The sequence below is a fragment of the Pogonomyrmex barbatus genome, unplaced genomic scaffold (genome assembly GCF_055798465.1).
Source record: "Pogonomyrmex barbatus isolate J1 unplaced genomic scaffold, ASM5579846v1 scaffold19, whole genome shotgun sequence".
Taxonomy (NCBI): Eukaryota; Metazoa; Arthropoda; class Insecta; order Hymenoptera; family Formicidae; genus Pogonomyrmex; species Pogonomyrmex barbatus.
Genome location: NW_028297115.1, coordinates 4,201,038 through 4,220,517, shown reverse-complemented (window position 1 = coordinate 4,220,517; position 19,480 = coordinate 4,201,038). Strand labels below are relative to the sequence as shown.

The following is a 19,480-nucleotide window of genomic DNA, read 5'->3' as shown; positions in this document are numbered from 1 at the left end:
CGGGAAGAATAAAAATAACCGAATATTTGCCATTCGGCGCGCATGCAAATGTCCCGTACAATGCGGCTGTACTGATAAAAATCAGAATAACTCTTTTGCTCGTTTTGTCATTAGAACTACGAGTGACTAAAATTAGACGAATCAGCCATGGCACCGTCTTTGAACCTCATCCCGATGTAGCAAGAAACTCATTGTGAAGCCGAAGAAATTGCGTTTCCTATTAATGACGATCGCTTCCAAGTGAAAGCGTTAGTTGGTTTTTTCGTTCGGTAATTTCTAGGAAATTTCTCTTTGTTCAATCCGGAAAAGAGATGCGGCAACGTTCTCTTCAGCAACTCACCGTGACATCATCGGTCCTTAACAGCAACGACGTTATTGCACGCGCGCGAGTTTAACAATAATAATAAGTTCTAACATAATTCTATGTTGACACAGTCAATGAATTGGCCGAAATTCGCGTTCGCGTTTCACGAGTATGGCGAACAGGGGCCAGCGGGCCACGCGTGACACACCATTACGGAAATGTCATTACGGAAATTATATAGATTAATTGGAAACAGTTTTCGGCGGGGAAGAGAGTAAAAAAAAAAGGTGGAGACGACGCCCATCGTCGAGAGTGGCCGTTCTCTTCTAAATGAAAGGATTCCTCGCACGTCGCAGCATTCAAGTGTCACAAGATAGAAGACGCGGGCGATGAGAAGACATCGCGCTCTCTCAAACGTGCCATTCACACGTTAGACCATCATAAAAATCGCTGCGGCCACATGCAACGCATAAATAAATGTGGGCGTGAACGGCGAACATATGCGCACATATACATAAATTAAATAAATTTCGTACAAAGAAATCAATCTTCGGAAATTGTTGCAGGATATCCGTCGCAGGTTGATGAAAAATTCTCAATATTTGTCAGTTTTATCATTCTCGGTCATTCTCGTCGATTATTTGTGTGTAATATTGTCGTGCTGTCGCTTATGCAACTACGGTTCCGAAATTTATTTGTCTGATACGCAAACTGTGTTCGATGTCAGCCTGACGCGTGAAACAAACGACTGCATTTATCATTAAACGTGCGCCGAAAATACGGGCGAATGATGATACCGTGGCGGAAAAAACATACGCGCGGTTACAGCACGCGCGTATTACGTGCGGAACCGTGTCGGTTCCTTGGCGGCGGACAGCACCTAAAAATAATGGGTCGTGTAGCATCCTAGAAAATGTGAACAGGGCCACGGGACAGCGCACACGGTCTCGTAAAGCTGATTATATGAAATTCACAAAGAACCGCGCGCCGGAACAAAGGCGCGCGTACGCGCGAAGACGTCACTAGCCGGGAGAGAGAGGGAGAGGGGGAGAGAGAGAGAGAGAGAGAGAGAGAGAGAGAACGAGAAGAAAGCGAGCTCTAAGGAGAATCATCGACAGTAGGAGGAAGGGCAGGCGGAGACGAAGCTGCGGGGTAGATACGCCCCTCATGCAGAACATGCAGAAACGCAAAACCAGGAAGCCGGCCAGGAAGCGGGACGCTTCTGGGAAAGGTACCTCGCCATCTGCGCCGCCCAAGAAATCGCCGATCCATCACCCAGATCTCGTGTATATCGATGATTACCACACATAGCTAAGTTCCCGAATCGCATCGAGGTGTGGCGCCGATGGTTCTTCGAATCGCGAATACGTTTGACGGAGAAGAACGCCTCGTTAGAGTCGAAGGGCGCGATAAGTGGATTGAGAAAATGTCACAAGTGTATAGCCTAAATTCATCTCGCGAGACGAAGTTTGTCCATCCCTTCGCGAGCATAGCGCGTTATTACGAAGGGGTGGAATGAACGCTCCTCGGAAAAAATAATTAAGCGATCCAATTAGTCTCCGTGCTCAGGATACGGTACGGTCGCTCATGTCTTGAATTATCATCATGTTCTAAAATGGAGAATATCCTGAGGGCCGCGAGTTTGGCCCTCGATGGTTTGGAAGAAGACGAAAGGAGGGACATGGCGATTCGGAGCAGGTCTTCGATTCTCGGAGGAATCATGCGTGTTTGATCGAAAAGCTTGGGGAAGGGAGATGGCGGAGGAGCGAGGAAAAAGGCACGAGGGGGGGGAGGGGAGAGGACGGGCGGATGGTTAGGAGACGGCAAAATGGAAAGGTTAAGTTACGAAACGGCAAGCCATCGCGAAAACCATTAATCAAATTAGAAAATGGAGCTGCCACTTCGATGGTAAGGATCCGTGGGCTTTTTTGGAGCGGATCGAGGAATTAAGTCTCGCGTACGGATACAACGGTCAGCATCTTATACTCGGTTTACCAGAACTACTGAGAGGGGAAGCACTCTCGTGGTATCGAAATCGACGACACAAGTGGAGTACGTGGGAACAATTTTGCGATGCCTTTCGAACACAATTTTGTCCACGCCGTTACCGCAATCAATTACTGAAGGATATCGCCGGTCGCGCACAAAAAACTGACGAAAAATTTCATAAGTACGCCAGCGAAGTAGAGACCATGATGCGTCGCGCCGGGGGGTTTACAACGACCGCGCAGGCGGAGCAAATTTACGAAAACATGCATCCCGAGTACAAAATGTATATCCGCCGACAAGACGCTACCGATCTCGAGACCCTCCAAGAATTAGCGGCGGATTTTGAAGATATCTTACGGCAACGAAAAACAACGACAACAACCGCAAAACACGACGCCCCTGCACTCACGAAACCAATCGCCGCCGCCGTATACAACCGAGCCGAACACTGCTGGCGGTGCAAGCAACGCGGACATACGCGCTTTAATTGTCAGCGCCCGCCGCGCAAATTCTGCTCACAATGCGGACGGGACGGAGTTTTCACTCGGGAATGCCATCCTCCGGCGGGAAAAGCCGCCGGGGCCGGGACACACGCGAACGAACCCCGGTCCCGCAAGTAACGTTCACGCCACGACCGCACCTCCAAATCAAGATCTGCAATCAGTCAGTAATCGCGTTGGTAGATACCGGATCCGAAATTTCATTCATCAATCGCGATACTGCACGTCGTATGCAGGAACTCCGTTTCGTACCCGACGACTCCGCGAGTCAAGCCAAACTCGCTGACGGCTCACCCGTAGAAATACCAGGCACCGTCGAGCTCCCAGTACGGATCGAAGGACAAATCATTGAGCATCGCTTCCACATCCTGCCAGAATTAGAAAGCGAAATGCTCATCGGAGTAGATCTGTGGGGGAAAACGAATATAAGGCTTACGCCACCGCGATTCGGCAAGGGGAAAGACCTCACGCCGGGCCGCGTCTCCGCCGCTAGACAATGCGGCGAAACCGAAAGCATCAAGCTCCATCACTTTTTGGAAAATGAGATGCGAAAATTCACGGAGGTTCGGGGACCGACCGAACTTCTACGACACCATATCCGCCTGAAGAAAGGCACGATGCCAATCAAACAAAGATACCGACCGCGTAACCCAGCGATGCAGCGCGTGATCGACGATGAAGTAGACAGCATGCTGCGCGAAGGAGTAATAGAACCATCTGAAAGCGCATGGAGTTCGCCGATAGTAATCGTCCGAAAACGTGACGGCCGACCGCGGTTTTGCATAGATTTCCGACGCTTAAATGAAGTCACCGAGCGAGACGCGTACCCGCTTCCACAGATCACGGCCACTCTGGATAAATTACGCGGGGCACAATTCTTATCAACTTTAGATTTACGGAATGGCTACTGGCAGGTACCACTAACTCTCGCAAGCCGACCGCTGACGGCATTTACCGTACCAGGCCGGGGATTAATGCAATTTAAAGTAATGCCATTCGGATTACATGCAGCACCGGCCTCATTCCAGCGACTACTGGATCACGTGATTGGTCCAGAACTAGAACCTTTCGCATTCGCGTACCTCGATGATATTATCGTGGCGAGTCGTACGTTTTCCGAACATCTCGAACACCTCGCTGAGGTTTTCCAACGACTACGCGCCGCTCGTCTGCGAATTAATCCGGAGAAATGCCGATTCTGCGTAAACGAGTTAAGATATCTCGGCCACGTCGTGGGCCGACAGGGCATCCGGACGGATCCCGATAAAACGAAGGCCATATTAGACTGGCCAGCCCCGACGACCGTCAAGCAAGTCCGGCAGTTCGTGGGAATTGCCTCATGGTATCGGCGATTTATACAGGATTTCGCGACGATTGCCGCCCCGCTCACTGCACTGACAAAAAAGAACGCTCGCTGGAACTGGGGAGAACTCCAAAGGCACGCCTTCGAAACGTTAAAAAACCGTTTAACTACCGCACCAGTATTAGCCTGCCCAGATTTTTCCCGACAATTTTTCCTGCAAACCGATGCCAGCACCACCGGAGTAGGCGCAGTACTCACGCAATTTTTTCCGGAAGGAGAACGGGTAATTGCCTACGCCAGTCGCACGTTAAATGCCGCGGAGAAAAATTATAGCGCCACGGAATTGGAGTGTCTCGCGGTCGTGTGGGGGATTAAGAAAATGAGGGGATATCTCGAAGGATATCAATTCACGGTGATAACGGATCATCAATCGCTAAAGTGGCTGCAAGGCCTAGAATCACCGACAGGAAGACTAGGCCGTTGGATGTTCGAATTGCAGCAATATCAATTCAATATCCGCTACCGAAAGGGAACCCTCAACCGCGTGGCGGACGCCCTTTCGCGACAAACAACCGTCGCCGCGATACAACCGACGCAGTGCTCATGGTACGACCGGGTATGGGGAAAAGTTAAAACCAAATCCCATGAACTACCAGACTATTGTATCCAGCAAAAACGATTGTTCCATCACGTACTTCACGATTTAAATTTCCACGAAACCCCGCCTCAGGAACAATGGAAACAATGCGTCCCCTCCCAGGAACGCACCGAGGTAATGAGGCGCGTGCACGAAAAACCTACCGCCGGGCATCTCGGAATCGCAAAAACCATCGCACGGGCCGCACGAGAATTTTACTGGCCCGGAATGTTTCGCGACATCGCGCGCTTCGTCCGAAATTGTAAAAATTGCCAAGCTTACAAAGTAGAACAGAATAAACCGCCGGGAATGATGCATGCCACCGCGATAGATCGACCATGGCAGCAGATCACAGTAGACTTGGTGGGACCACTGCCGCGTTCGAATCACGGATATACGTGGCTATTAAACATGCAGGATCGGTTCTCAAAATGGGTGGAAATGTGCCCCCTGCGAAAAGCCACCGGCGAAGCGATCGCGCAAAGCCTAGCCGAAAATATCTTTTACCGACACGGATGTCCCGACGAAATCCTCTCCGACAACGGGACACAGTTCCATTCCGCGCCCGTCACACGTCTTTTACAAGCTCTCGGCGTTAGACAGCGATTCACACCTCCCTACGCACCACACTGTAACCCGACGGAACGGACGAACCGCACGATCAAAACGATGATCTCGCAATATGTGGGACGCGAGCATAAACGCTGGGACGAACATTTAAACGAGCTGCGATTCGCATATAATTCGGCGGTCCATGAAGCAACGGGTTACACGCCCGCATTTCTAATATACGGCCGCGAAATCCAGCCTCCCCGCATCATCGCTACCCGCCGCTCCACCGCACCCGACAAACCCAGCGCCGTACACCGCCGCTTGCAAGACGCATACGAACTTGTACGCATAAATCTAGCGCGAGCGTTTCAAAAGCAAGCCAAATACTTTAATTTGCGCCGCCGTGCCTGGCGACCGAAAGTAGGAGAATGGGTATGGAAGCGGAACCATCCCCTCTCCAACAAAAGTACTGCGTTTAATGCAAAATTAGCGCCGAAATGTATCGGTCCCCTGGAAGTACGCAGAATTATTTCCCCGGTAATTTTTGATCTCCGAGATCCGCGGGGAAAATGGCACCGCCATACGCACCTGCAGGACTTAAAGCCCTCTCACGCGGAACGCGAGTCCCCGATCGAGCCGAACGTTGACGAATCAACCCCGGAAGACAACGAAGGCACCCCCGGCCACGATGACGCGCCGGCACGACGGGGGAATCAGCCCAGGAGAGGGAGGATCCAAACGGTGAGACCACCGACTGAAACGTCGGGACCAGACAGTCGAGAAATCGAAAAAGATCATGGACGACATCCTCGAAGACATCAATCAGCTCCTAGAGTGCGCAGATCCGCCCGGATACGATCCGACCCGACCAGGACTCGACGAGCTATGGAATCGACTGCTGATGCCGAAAACCAGCAGCTCGAAAACACCGACCGAACCAGCCGAAAGCGGGGAAGGCCCCGCAAAAGAAGTCGCTCCCGCAACACGTGCACCCAACCCAGCGGAACCAGCAGCGACAAACCCGACGAGCCTCCGTCGAAGCAGTCAACCTCCACGGAAAGTGCCCCGAGTAGGGACGCTTATCCAGCGATCCGATGTCCAGCAGCGCAAAAAGATGCAAGCGCTGATGACACCACCACCACCGCCTCCAGTGCACCGGCGGCCAGGAAACGCGGCCGCCCCGCAAAGATTAACCGACCGGGCCCGCAAGCCAGCAGCCATGCCAGATTGCAACAACAACATCCCGGTGCCGACAATCAACGCCACTCTCGGACGTGCAACAACCGACAACCAGGGCCTAGGAGTCCCCTTCGGACCATCCGGACCACCGCCCGTAGAGGTAGAGTTAGCGCCAGGCCTCCGATTCATGGTACCGTATTTCGCGGCACATATCGGGCGTAAATATCGGGCCCGTCGCGGTAACGAAAAGTATGTACTGCGATTCGACCACGAAGGTCGCCTGCGCACGTGGCGCAGAGTATACTAAATATACTAAATATGCCCCAAAATTCGGGCATGCGAAGGAGGGGGTGATGTAACGACACCCGACGCACCCCCCTCAATTACGAGTAATTAATAACAGTGAGAGTCCCCGACCGATCAACCGTCGGGGCGCCGACACGGCGATCCGTCCGCGATCCCACCGTCGAGAAAAGCCCGTCGAACAGCGGACGCGGCAAAAGCGATGATCACGCGGCTTCACGTGCGCACCGCGTGAAATCATAAACACACGGAGAGGCCACCACCGCCGGCCCCGCTACCGACCGCACCACCGAACATCCTCGCGGAATTCCCGAGCGCGTTCGGCGAATTATCGCGGATATTCCGACGAGACATCCCCCGGAAACTACCCCGACCCGAGTCCGGCCGACCCGTTCCCGACGAAACCCGACCGATGGCCGGCTCGGGTATATTAAGCGAGTCCGGGAGATAAACGAGACCGATTCCCAGCGAGACAGTGACCAGTCCGACACTGCTCTCGATATTCCGAATCCTCTCCAAGAAAGCGATCTAGGGTGCTACCTATCGTGCCAGGAGCTTCTGGCCGATCGCTCCTCGAAAACTATCCACCAGCGCACAAGTAACTCACAGGTTGAGGAGCTTCTCAACCTGGGCTCCACAGAGAAAGCCCTTGTGCGCATCTTCCTTTGACGACCGAAAGGCAGGGAGCTTCCTGCATTCAAGCCGTCATAAACCTTGCACACAGCTGATCCGTCATATCAACACTCACAGCTGATCCGTCAAAACACGCCGGCCGAGATCCCCGCGCACCGTCGCGCCCGCGCCGCGCCTACCGAAGAACGCGACGAAATCCGGAGAACCGACCGCGAGCAAAAACAAGCGTATACAATACGTGGAAACCGCACGTCTTTTCGCCGTATCAACGGCGAGATAATCTGTAAATATTGTAAATATAAACCCAGCCAGTCAGCGTTGTAAATATAAACATAGAAATATCAAAAGACTCGATAATTTATTTCTCGTACCGAATCCTGACAAAACCGATCGACGCTATCCTGCAAAACCGAGCGACACAGAAATAGAGACGTTTTATAATAACCAAGTAATAACCAATGCTAGACATTTAAGAGAAATATCCCCGAGAATCCCCAAGAAGAAAAGAAGTACACAGAAAAAAATTAATCTTAAATTATTAAGAAAAATGTTTTCATATATAATTAAGAATATTATAATCTTCTCTAAAAATCTTAATTTTGATTATATGAAAATATAGTCTTTTAAACTTTGATTTCAAACTAATTTTTCTTCTGTCTAAATAATTAAATATTGCCATGTTTCAAATCTGATATAAAGATGTATATACTATACAGATATGTCATCCTATGAAATGGTGCATGATAATGCATTTTTCAAAAATTTTTTGTAACGCGGGAAGAATAAAAATAACCGAATATTTGCCATTCGGCGCGCATGCAAATGTCCCGTACAATGCGGCTGTACTGATAAAAATCAGAATAACTCTTTTGCTCGTTTTGTCATTAGAACTACGAGTGACTAAAATTAGACGAATCAGCCATGGCACCGTCTTTGAACCTCATCCCGATGTAGCAAGAAACTCATTGTGAAGCCGAAGAAATTGCGTTTCCTATTAATGACGATCGCTTCCAAGTGAAAGCGTTAGTTGGTTTTTTCGTTCGGTAATTTCTAGGAAATTTCTCTTTGTTCAATCCGGAAAAGAGATGCGGCAACGTTCTCTTCAGCAACTCACCGTGACATCATCGGTCCTTAACAGCAACGACGTTATTGCACGCGCGCGAGTTTAACAATAATAATAAGTTCTAACATAATTCTATGTTGACACAGTCAATGAATTGGCCGAAATTCGCGTTCGCGTTTCACGAGTATGGCGAACAGGGGCCAGCGGGCCACGCGTGACACACCATTACGGAAATGTCATTACGGAAATTATATAGATTAATTGGAAACAGTTTTCGGCGGGGAAGAGAGTAAAAAAAAAAGGTGGAGACGACGCCCATCGTCGAGAGTGGCCGTTCTCTTCTAAATGAAAGGATTCCTCGCACGTCGCAGCATTCAAGTGTCACAAGATAGAAGACGCGGGCGATGAGAAGACATCGCGCTCTCTCAAACGTGCCATTCACACGTTAGACCATCATAAAAATCGCTGCGGCCACATGCAACGCATAAATAAATGTGGGCGTGAACGGCGAACATATGCGCACATATACATAAATTAAATAAATTTCGTACAAAGAAATCAATCTTCGGAAATTGTTGCAGGATATCCGTCGCAGGTTGATGAAAAATTCTCAATATTTGTCAGTTTTATCATTCTCGGTCATTCTCGTCGATTATTTGTGTGTAATATTGTCGTGCTGTCGCTTATGCAACTACGGTTCCGAAATTTATTTGTCTGATACGCAAACTGTGTTCGATGTCAGCCTGACGCGTGAAACAAACGACTGCATTTATCATTAAACGTGCGCCGAAAATACGGGCGAATGATGATACCGTGGCGGAAAAAACATACGCGCGGTTACAGCACGCGCGTATTACGTGCGGAACCGTGTCGGTTCCTTGACGGCGGACAGCACCTAAAAATAATGGGTCGTGTAGCATCCTAGAAAATGTGAACAGGGCCACGGGACAGCGCACACGGTCTCGTAAAGCTGATTATATGAAATTCACAAAGAACCGCGCGCCGGAACAAAGGCGCGCGTACGCGCGAAGACGTCACTAGCCGGGAGAGAGAGGGAGAGGGGGAGAGAGAGAGAGAGAGAGAGAGAGAGAGAGAACGAGAAGAAAGCGAGCTCTAAGGAGAATCATCGACAGTAGGAGGAAGGGCAGGCGGAGACGAAGCTGCGGGGTAGATACGCCCCTCATGCAGAACATGCAGAAACGCAAAACCAGGAAGCCGGCCAGGAAGCGGGACGCTTCTGGGAAAGGTACCTCGCCATCTGCGCCGCCCAAGAAATCGCCGATCCATCACCCAGATCTCGTGTTTATCGATGATTACCACACATAGCTAAGTTCCCGAATCGCATCGAGGTGTGGCGCCGATGGTTCTTCGAATCGCGAATACGTTTGACGGAGAAGAACGCCTCGTTAGAGTCGAAGGGCGCGATAAGTGGATTGAGAAAATGTCACAAGTGTATAGCCTAAATTCATCTCGCGAGACGAAGTTTGTCCATCCCTTCGCGAGCATAGCGCGTTATTACGAAGGGGTGGAATGAACGCTCCTCGGAAAAAATAATTAAGCGATCCAATTAGTCTCCGTGCTCAGGATACGGTACGGTCGCTCATGTCTTGAATTATCATCATGTTCTAAAATAGAGAATATCCTGAGGGCCGCGAGTTTGGCCCTCGATGGTTTGGAAGAAGACGAAAGGAGGGACATGGCGATTCGGAGCAGGTCTTCGATTCTCGGAGGAATCATGCGTGTTTGATCGAAAAGCTTGGGGAAGGGAGATGGCGGAGGAGCGAGGAAAAAGGCACGAGGGGGGGGAGGGGAGAGGACGGGCGGATGGTTAGGAGACGGCAAAATGGAAAGGTTAAGTTACGAAACGCAGCCTCCAAGGTCTCCCCCGTCCCTCGCCCCCCTCCTTCTCAGGTCCCACCGGCCGCGACGACTTGACCCTTTTTTCCCTTTTCGGCTGAATGGATCGAATGTGTAACGCGAAGAATGACTCCCGATACATACAGCCCTACCGCAACGCGCAGCAACCGTTTTATTACGATCGATCGCAAGCTGTGCGCCGCTGTCAAAAGTATCATTGTTATCAGCGTGCGTTCCCGTCCTTCTGACCCTTCCGGATGCATAGCACGATTTCGTCCGCGCCTACATTGATATTTTACGCGCTGACGCGTGCGTAAGCGCGCCGGGAAAATGGAGGACAGAGATCCACAATGCGAGAGATAATATCGTGCGACTCAAAATAGTTCAGGAAACGCGAAATGGATAATAAGGCAATAACGATTATCTACTTGCGGTGGCGAATTTGAAATGAGGATAAATTAATGGGAACCACCTTCTGAACTCTGCTGCAGGATTCAATCATGTAGAAGTCCTGAGCCGGACGAACGATCTATCCTGCGAAAGGTTAAAATCATCACATACGAAAAGAAGAGAGCATGATGCGTGTGCGTGTGCAAAAATGCTATGTGACGCTGTGTATCTCACCAGGCCTTGACACATTTCGTTCGGTGGCGCCAAATTGGTCGTCGTTCAAACGAGCACTCGCTTCGAATGGGAGAGAAAGAGGATAGAAAAGAAGGAAGAGGAGGGCAGCCAAAAAAGGGGAAGGAGGACAAAGAGCCGGGCGAGTCGAATGCGATGTGATAAGAGCGAAGAGAACGGCGAAAGTAAAGGCAACCGACGATGTCGAGAGCTGGACAGAGAAAGACACAATAAAAGAGAAAGAGACAGAAAGAAGCCCAAAGAGGATCAAAATGGAGAGGAGATAGGAGGGCGATGCGGAGGAAAATCAGGCAACGTGCGTTGTAACCCAAAAGAAATCAAGGGACACAGGCCTCCCGCGCTTTGTTTTCATCCCGGCTTGGCATTCGGTCGATTCTGCAAAGGATGACGATACGGCCGCACACCCTCTCCCTTTTTTTAACCCCTAGGAGTGACCGGAGTGAACCATAACCTGTACAACGGTTCACTTCCCGGGCCTCCTGAATTGCGATGTCCTTATGATGCAGATACGATATTCGCTTCCTTTTGATATCAATATCTATCCAGAACAATTCCTTCAGAATTTCAACGATAATAGAAATCGTACCTTCCTATAGAAATGTATATTTATAGACGCAACGATGTAACTCTGCCAAAATGATGATGTCTAATATTATTAAAAACGAAGATGAAGCAAAGATGAAGATACACTAATAAAAGGATAGTCGGTTGTTAAAGCACTTCGGAATACTACTTTTCATTTCCGAAATATAGACGGTGCTGAGAAAACGATGTTGCTCGGACAGAGAGTTGATGAAGATCTTTCTGACCTCTTCAGGGTCATGAAGAGTTGGCTCGTTGAAATTCTGAAATACTTTAACCATGTAATCGGCAAAGTGATTCGATCCGCTAGGGCTCGGAAATAATTTAAAATCGGAGGAAAGAAAGGACTTCGATCATACACCTCTGCTTATTATGTATAAGTACGATACAAAGAATGTTGACTACGAAAATGCACAGGACTAAAAATTGAGATTCTTAATTTTAGAAAATAAACAAAGAGAAAAAAGTTTATGTATGCATTTCATCTAACAGATAATCATTTCTTCACAGAAAATTTTATTGACCGCAAGAATCCATTTCCACTAAGCGAGCGGAATAATCCGATGAATGGATTCTTCTTGGAATCACAGATGCAACGATGACATTGACAATAACGAAATATATACTGAAAAAAATCTTAACTTTAAAACTACATATTCTTATAAGCAAAAATATTATAATCTTTATATACAAGATTTTTAATCTTGAGTTGAACAAAAATAATGTTTGCATCACAATACAAATTCATTAAATCAAAACTGAATTTTTTAAGAAGATTGTAATATCAAGGAATTCTTGTCTTGATTTAAGATTAATTTTTTTCTATGTAAAGTCGAATTTTTTAGCTAATTTCTAAAATTTACTTAACTCTCTCATACACTAAATTTCAGGACACTAAATTTAGTTGTCAAATATGCTATATAATTGTGGCTACATACGTATCGGTTCTACAATTCCAGGCATTGTGATTGTGCAATCGATTATTCCGACGGGAGTACGCAACTTTCGTATTACGTTCGCCACGAACACTCATCACTTCCTCGACGCGCGGGCGTTCCGAAAAAGCTGCGTGTCTCCGAACGTCTGCGTGTCCACGATAATATAGGAAAATAGTGCAGACATAATTTTCCAGAGCGACTACTTGCGATTACTTTGTTCGCGCACGCATGCGTGCTTATGGGGGCGTGATGATATCACGCACACGCACATATACATGCGTGTACGCGCTTCTCCGCCGCCGTGTACGCGCTCCTCCGCCTTTGCGCACGCACGCACTCTCGACGCCGACCCACGAATGCGTCCGAAGCATGACGAAAGTTTTGGCGGCACGTGCACGCACACAATCGTTGCGCCCGCGCGCACGTACCTCCCCCACCCCTCCACCACACAGAGCAACACACACACACACACACACACACACACACACACACACACACACACACACACACACACACACACACACACACACACACACACACACACACAGGTAGCACACATCACGCGCGCGCAGTACCGTACACGCATTCGTTATTAATTGGTACGCGCGGTAGGCGCGAGGGACGCTCGGCGCTTCTACGCCACAACGTAGTGGAAAACGCGAATTTCTGAAAATGCGGATATCTTCGAAGGCATCTGCCGATTCCCCTTCGCGATAACACGCGCACATTCCGCGCGTGCATGAAATGATAAGAATGATTGTCGTACTTCTACACTCGTTGGTACATTTCCATTGAGAGAAGACATAGTAATAATAATGCAAATTTTATTGCGAAATTAGCTGCGATTTCGTCGCTCGATGATAAATTTTTTTCGACAACCGACGTTAGAATTCACATTCTTACTTTACAGAAAATATCGCGATATATTTAATATTGTCATTAATATTTGTATTGAACTGTAGGGCGTCTCCTTACTTTTCGTTACTTGTATCGCAACGACGCACTTCCCTTAATCCTAAGATGATCCCACCACTCTCGTTATTCCTATTCTTGCGTCCTCTCCTATATGCACCTAATATTGGACAATCGATCGACACAACTGATCAATATCGATCGCGCGCGCTCCAGTTTCGATTCCGATCGTCCTGATAAGGTTTGGTCTTGTAAACCGAAGCAACAGATTAGAAAAAAAAAGCAAAATTGCAAAGAGCACACGAATGTACGCCGCTATGCGCATGAGCTAACTTAAATTTATTTAATTTGCATAGTTTTATTATATCATTATTACGCACTTCAGGTATATCTTACAATGGCTTAAAGAGAAATAAAAACATTGACATTAAAAACAAAGCCAGGAATCTAAAATCTTCGCAATATAAATAAATAAGTAGAAGAATTATGATAGGATGCTCCCTTTAATGAGACGCAAATTCTTTATGTCCCAGGTACCCATGTAGGACTTCTACATGTTTTGAAATGGAGGGATCGGATACTGTATAACGATTATTTTTAAATACTCTGGAGATCATCACCAAATCCTTGCTGATATTAAATGCTTTACATTTAGTATCATAGATATTTTTCTGTTTCTACTGAATGCACTGTGTGGACCGTACAGTGCATTTGTGAATAACCGGGAGATCTCAATCAAGAAAATTGACGTCGTTTTCCAAAAAATCTTTAATCTTGTCAGTATGAGGATTTCCCTGATCATTTCGAAAACTAACTGTTTTGGATTTTGTCTCCTGGATATATTCATGGTGTTGTTAATTGTGGATATATTCATGGTGTTGTTAATTGTTACCTGAGTCTCCTGGATTTTGTCTCCTGGATATATTCATGGTGTTGTTAATTGTGGATATATTCATGGTGTTGTTAATTGTTACCTGAGTCTTCTTGGGTCCAATTGGTCGGTCATTATTTGCTGGAGTCACAGCTAGATAGGAAGAACGAATCGCAAATCATGCAAAACGTAAGCGGACATCGTCGCAAGAAACGGCGTAATCGGCTATGACGAATTCACCGAGCAAATTCGCAAGACTCAGTGGTGGTGATGCTGCAATAAATTTGCATCCACGCTTGGCCGTCCGCCCAATTTGGCGATTAACCCCCCCCCCCCTTCATCATCACAAAAATATATGCGCCTGGACGTCAAGCAGCTGGCACTATCCCGCGTACGCGTCGCAAACCTCATGCAATGACGCAGCGCACGCATTGCGTCGTGCAACGCACGAGACGCGTGAGCATATGTCACTAGCCTAATTTCTACGCCTATGCATCGAAATGATGTCGTTAACGCACCGCCTTCCGACAGATTCTTCCGGACTAGAAATTCATTTTATCTATTTTTATGGCGACCAGATGCGATTTTCAGAAAGAAGACTCATTCGAGGGCGGAGCGAAAATTAATTGCGAAAGATTATTAAGACAGTTCGTTTTAAGGAATACATAATGCCTCACGTGCGTGCACGCATACGCGTGAGACTTGACCCATTTTATCGGTCTGTCGAGCTACGGTTCTCTCTTCTCACGCACGATGCAGCGACGATAAGACAGAGAGAGACAGAGACAGAGAGAGAGAGAGAGAGAGAGAGAGAGAGAGAAAAGGGGGAGCAAATGGAAAAACAATTGGTCGAAGGAACGACCCGAGGACCGACCGGCGATGAACATGCACCTGTATGTGAATACGTGCACGTGCTCGATGCAACTGCACCACCCCCCGTTCTCCCTTCCTTCCTCGCGCTTCGTTCATAATTCAACAGGGCGAATTAAACGAGCGAGGGACGCGAGTTCTCTCGCGTGTCATTGTTTCTATTGCGAAGGCATAAACTAGCGAGAGAGCGGATTAAGCAATATCGAGCATTCTCCGCTTCAACGAACGAGAGACCCCCCTCCCGCCTCTTCTTCTTCCCTTCATCTCTCTCCAAGAGAGCGCTTTCACTTTCCGTGTCATTTCGTACGTCACTCAGCTATTCCATTTTTTTTTCTAAAATCGGCGGTCATCGGGATATTGCTGTAATTGGTATGCGAGAATTGCATAAATAACGAGCTCGGCGATGGAATAAACGACGTGCATAAATAAATTAAGCTTACGACGCTACAATGTCGTCGTTGCAGACGCTCTGCAGAATTGATTGAGGACTGGAGAATAAAATGATTATGAATTTTCTTTCCAGCGAGACATTTTATCAATGTTATATCATTACCGTCACAATGTCTTTTGTATTCGAATAAACGCGTTACATTTATTTAAATAATAATTCTTCAAAGTTCGAAATTTTCTTTTAAATAAAATGAAAGTTTTGCGAATTAAATTAAATTAATTCGTTTTTTTTAAATGTAAAATTACATATCAAGATCAATATTGAAATAATAAATTGATCAATCATTTTATAAAGCTCGCTTGTATACTAGAAAGTAGCATTCTGGAATTTAAGAGAAAGTACTGTGGTCGTTAGAAAAAGGACACGATAAAAAAATAAGATATATAGTCCTACGGTCATACGCTTTCGAAGTGTTTTTCATTTTGACATTACGTAATTTTTATTTATCGATATGTGATCGTTCCTCACACACGACGGAATGTGTGTGCAATAAGCGGCGAGATCAAACGTCACGACTTACAAGAGGAATATAGAGTAACCTTTTTGTATTTTCTTCAAACAATGAAAATAACATTTCAAATAATAATTTCAAAGGCTTTTATCTACGGCAGTTAAACGTTTTTTATGTCAAATCATTAATTTATACGTGCCTAATACGACCAGTCATCTAATTAAGCATGTACGAGAAGATTAAGAAGATGTCATTTCGCGAACGAAGAGTAATAAAAAGTGATTTTAATTCAGGAACATTTCAAAGATTCCATTCAAAATTCAAATCTATGGAGACACGAGACATCTCATCTCGGGTAGATCTTTTTTTTCTCGTCAAATAGCTTACGCAACGTACCACGATATCGTATAAACTCCACGTCGAGACGATGATCGAAACGGTGATTCGAAGCGGTACGATTTCTAATGACCTCTACGAAAGGATCTAACAGTAAAAGTAAAGTAAAAGTAACACTTTAACAACATATTCTCAGTGAGCATAACTGTACTTCAAATAGAATAACTCAACAATGCGGCGGCCATGATTTTTCTCACCGCGTGGTCACGATTCTCTTGTCGCATTCCTTCGCACACGACCAGAGGCCTCAAAAAGATTTGAACACGGTCACACCTACATTAGCATTGTGGAGAACCGAGCGTGTTTCCACCGTTTCATCCTACTTTTCATTTTTTTTTTTTTTTATAATGCCTTTTCAGGAATTCACGCCTTCGCATCTTCGCGTCTCTACGTCTTTGCTCGTATGATATCTGAATAATTTGAGAGTGGCAACAAAATCTTTCTGTTTCAACGTCATCTCCCTTTGTCACATTCATGGCGTAACGATAATAATCTGATCTCTTTTTTCCGACATCTTTATTCCGCCGGAGTATCTTTAAAGATCTCCGACGTAACGTAGCTGAAAGCTACGTGCTAAAGAGGAAAAAGATTTTCGAGGCGACCGCTCCGAACTTTGGTACATTAATAAATAGTTTCTCCGCCTATCAGCGGACTTTTTTTACTCTTCCTTGAGCACGTTTAATGTGCACGGATCGTCTCCTCCATCCTTCCCCGTTTCTTCGCCCTTTCTCCTCTACGGGTTTAATGTCAATAACCGTTGCATTAGTTGACGCTTCGTTACTTTCTTTGCAGCGGGGTGCCATCCGCGGGTGGCACATGGTCGCCGCGACGCCGACCGCCGATGCCGACGCCGACGTCGAATCGCCAGCGTTGATAGCCGGTGTTGATAGCCGGCGTCCGTCATGCCTGTTTCACGTGGCGTCGTCGTAGCGTCACGCTCGGTGATTTGCTCGCCGGAGCAAAAGATGTTCCCACGGTGGTTGCACCATCGCCTGCATCCTCTTTGTCTTACTTTGTCCATACCGTGAAGACGAGTCCCTAAGGCATCACCTTGTCCTCGGAGCACCGGACAAGGAGATCCAGTAAAATCCACGTACATCCACGTATGGAATTTCTCTCTCTCTTTCTGCACATTAGAGCATCGCCGAAGCGAGCGACTGACGTATACATGGACGAAAAAAGATATTACATGAAAATCGTCGCATCTCTCAACTATGAATTCTTTGATCGGTCCTGATTGATTTTCTTTTCCTCTTTGAAAGTCAAGAAATTGAAGAAAGATTTAAAATTGTTTTGTTAATGTGTTAAAGAATCGTAAGAGGGAACGTGGGATAGTTTGGAGAGTGCCTCAGACGGCGTCTCGAACTTCTCTTTACGATGCACCATTTTATCTCTCGCCGCAAGATGACTCGGTGCGGAGTAAGCGGTACAAAGATAAGAGGAACGCGGCAGTTGCAACATCCGCGGTCAGGCCTCACGTGCAGCCGATGATGCAACATTCATGCATTTTGTAACTTCGGAGCCAAAAGGCCTTCCTATCCGATGCATTGAATCAGATAAAGTCTATCAGATCAAGAGTATAAAAGAACATTGGGAAAGATCTCCAATTACGACGTTTATCGGTCGCATACGTTTTAGAACGCGGAAGCCAATTTTGCCGAAACAATGGAAATTCGCACGTTTGCTATATTCTGATGAGGAATCAAAGTGTACGCATAGTTACGAGAACACGCGTACGCAAAGTACTCGTGCACGTTCACTCGCCACATTATCCTTGATTTCACGTGTCAATAGACTTAGCCGTGTCGTTCTCTCTTACTCGCGAATGTTTTGCGATCTAACGTTATTCGTTCATCGACGTGATACGTCAGATCGGTTCTCCATGAGTGATTTATTAGAACTATGACTCGAGTTGAACGAGATGATTTTGCGCAAAGTTAAACTGAATCTGCGAATCTTATGTTTTATATATATATATATATATAGAGAGAGAGAGAGAGAGAGAGAGAGAGAGAGAGAGCAGCTGTCATTTTGATCTCTACCGAATTTAAATCACAACCGTCCGCGATAAATGGCGGCGACATTTTGATATAAAAATAATGTATTGCACTCATCGCCGTCGATGGTAGAGACAGTGCTGGCTTTGTTGATCTTCGCGTTCCACATAACGAGTGCGACGGGATCGGGAATCGGCGGTATCGGCACCATCGACGAACCCAGCTGTGCACCGTGTGGCAGACGATCCGAGTTCAGTCCGTACGAGTCCGCGTCAAATCCTCTCCGTCCGGGATAAACCTCGTCTTCCCGCTTTGACAATTTCTCCGCCAACTTTTCCGCCATCTCCCGATCGATCAACGCCACTGACTTCTTTATTCAAAGATCTGCGAATATGTGAGAGAGATCTATGAAGGACCAATCGGTAGGATTTCTCGATCAATTTTACGATCAGTTTTATCGAAAGTAGACTTCTCTTACCTTCGGCAACGTTTTCCTTGAGATCACAGTTGCGGCGCTCCTCGGACCGCGCTCATTCTAGCTGCTGTTCCAGTTTCGTGGGTGTGTTCGGCGCAGTATGGGGATGCAAAGAAGTTTTGGAGGGATGGATGAACGGTTGGTAGAAGTGGTTCTCCAGCAGAAGCGGATGCGGGACGGACGGCGGGTGAAAGGCAGTGCCGTCGCGCAACACGCTCGCTCTTCCCAGCGAATCGACATCGCTCGGCGATCTAAAAATACGCAATCGCAACTCACGAAATCTTCACGCGAGTGAATCGGCGAGGAACACGTAACGCGGCGCGAATATTTGGTAAACAGACGTAATACGATAAGGAGGAAGCATGGAGAAAATCAAATCAATCCGGAAATCGACGCGGCGTCGATGCGAGGCGAACGAAAGAACGTATAAAACGTATAAAGATAATTATGTTTTTGATTTGCGTAACATCGAATAATTGCTTACTTGGCGAGAAACTAATTTCGATCGAAACTGAAATACTCCGACAAGCCGAGATCGAAGTCCGAAATCGTAAAAAAGTCGCCTCGGCAAAACA

At 47.0% G+C, this 19,480-nt stretch overlaps 1 protein-coding gene and 1 long non-coding RNA gene across 6 annotated transcripts in view; one reads left to right on the top strand and one right to left on the bottom strand.

Annotated features, from left to right (window-relative positions):
- Positions 1-19,480, top strand: part of LOC105423132 (uncharacterized) — a 66,801-nt gene that overhangs the window by 29,908 nt on the left and 17,413 nt on the right. The window lies entirely within an intron of this gene.
- LOC105423131 (uncharacterized) overlaps positions 1-19,480 on the bottom strand; it is a 39,147-nt gene that overhangs the window by 7,980 nt on the left and 11,687 nt on the right. For all 5 annotated transcript variants that reach the window (XM_089075567.1, XM_089075564.1, XM_089075568.1 and 2 more), the window contains exons 4-5: positions 18,909-19,156; positions 12,483-18,814 (exon numbers count right to left, since the gene is read on the bottom strand). In XM_089075567.1, coding sequence (XP_088931693.1) covers positions 18,961-19,156 — 196 coding nt within the window. In that variant the 3' untranslated portion in view covers positions 12,483-18,814; positions 18,909-18,960. The remainder of the gene's footprint in view (positions 1-12,482; positions 18,815-18,908; positions 19,157-19,480) is intronic.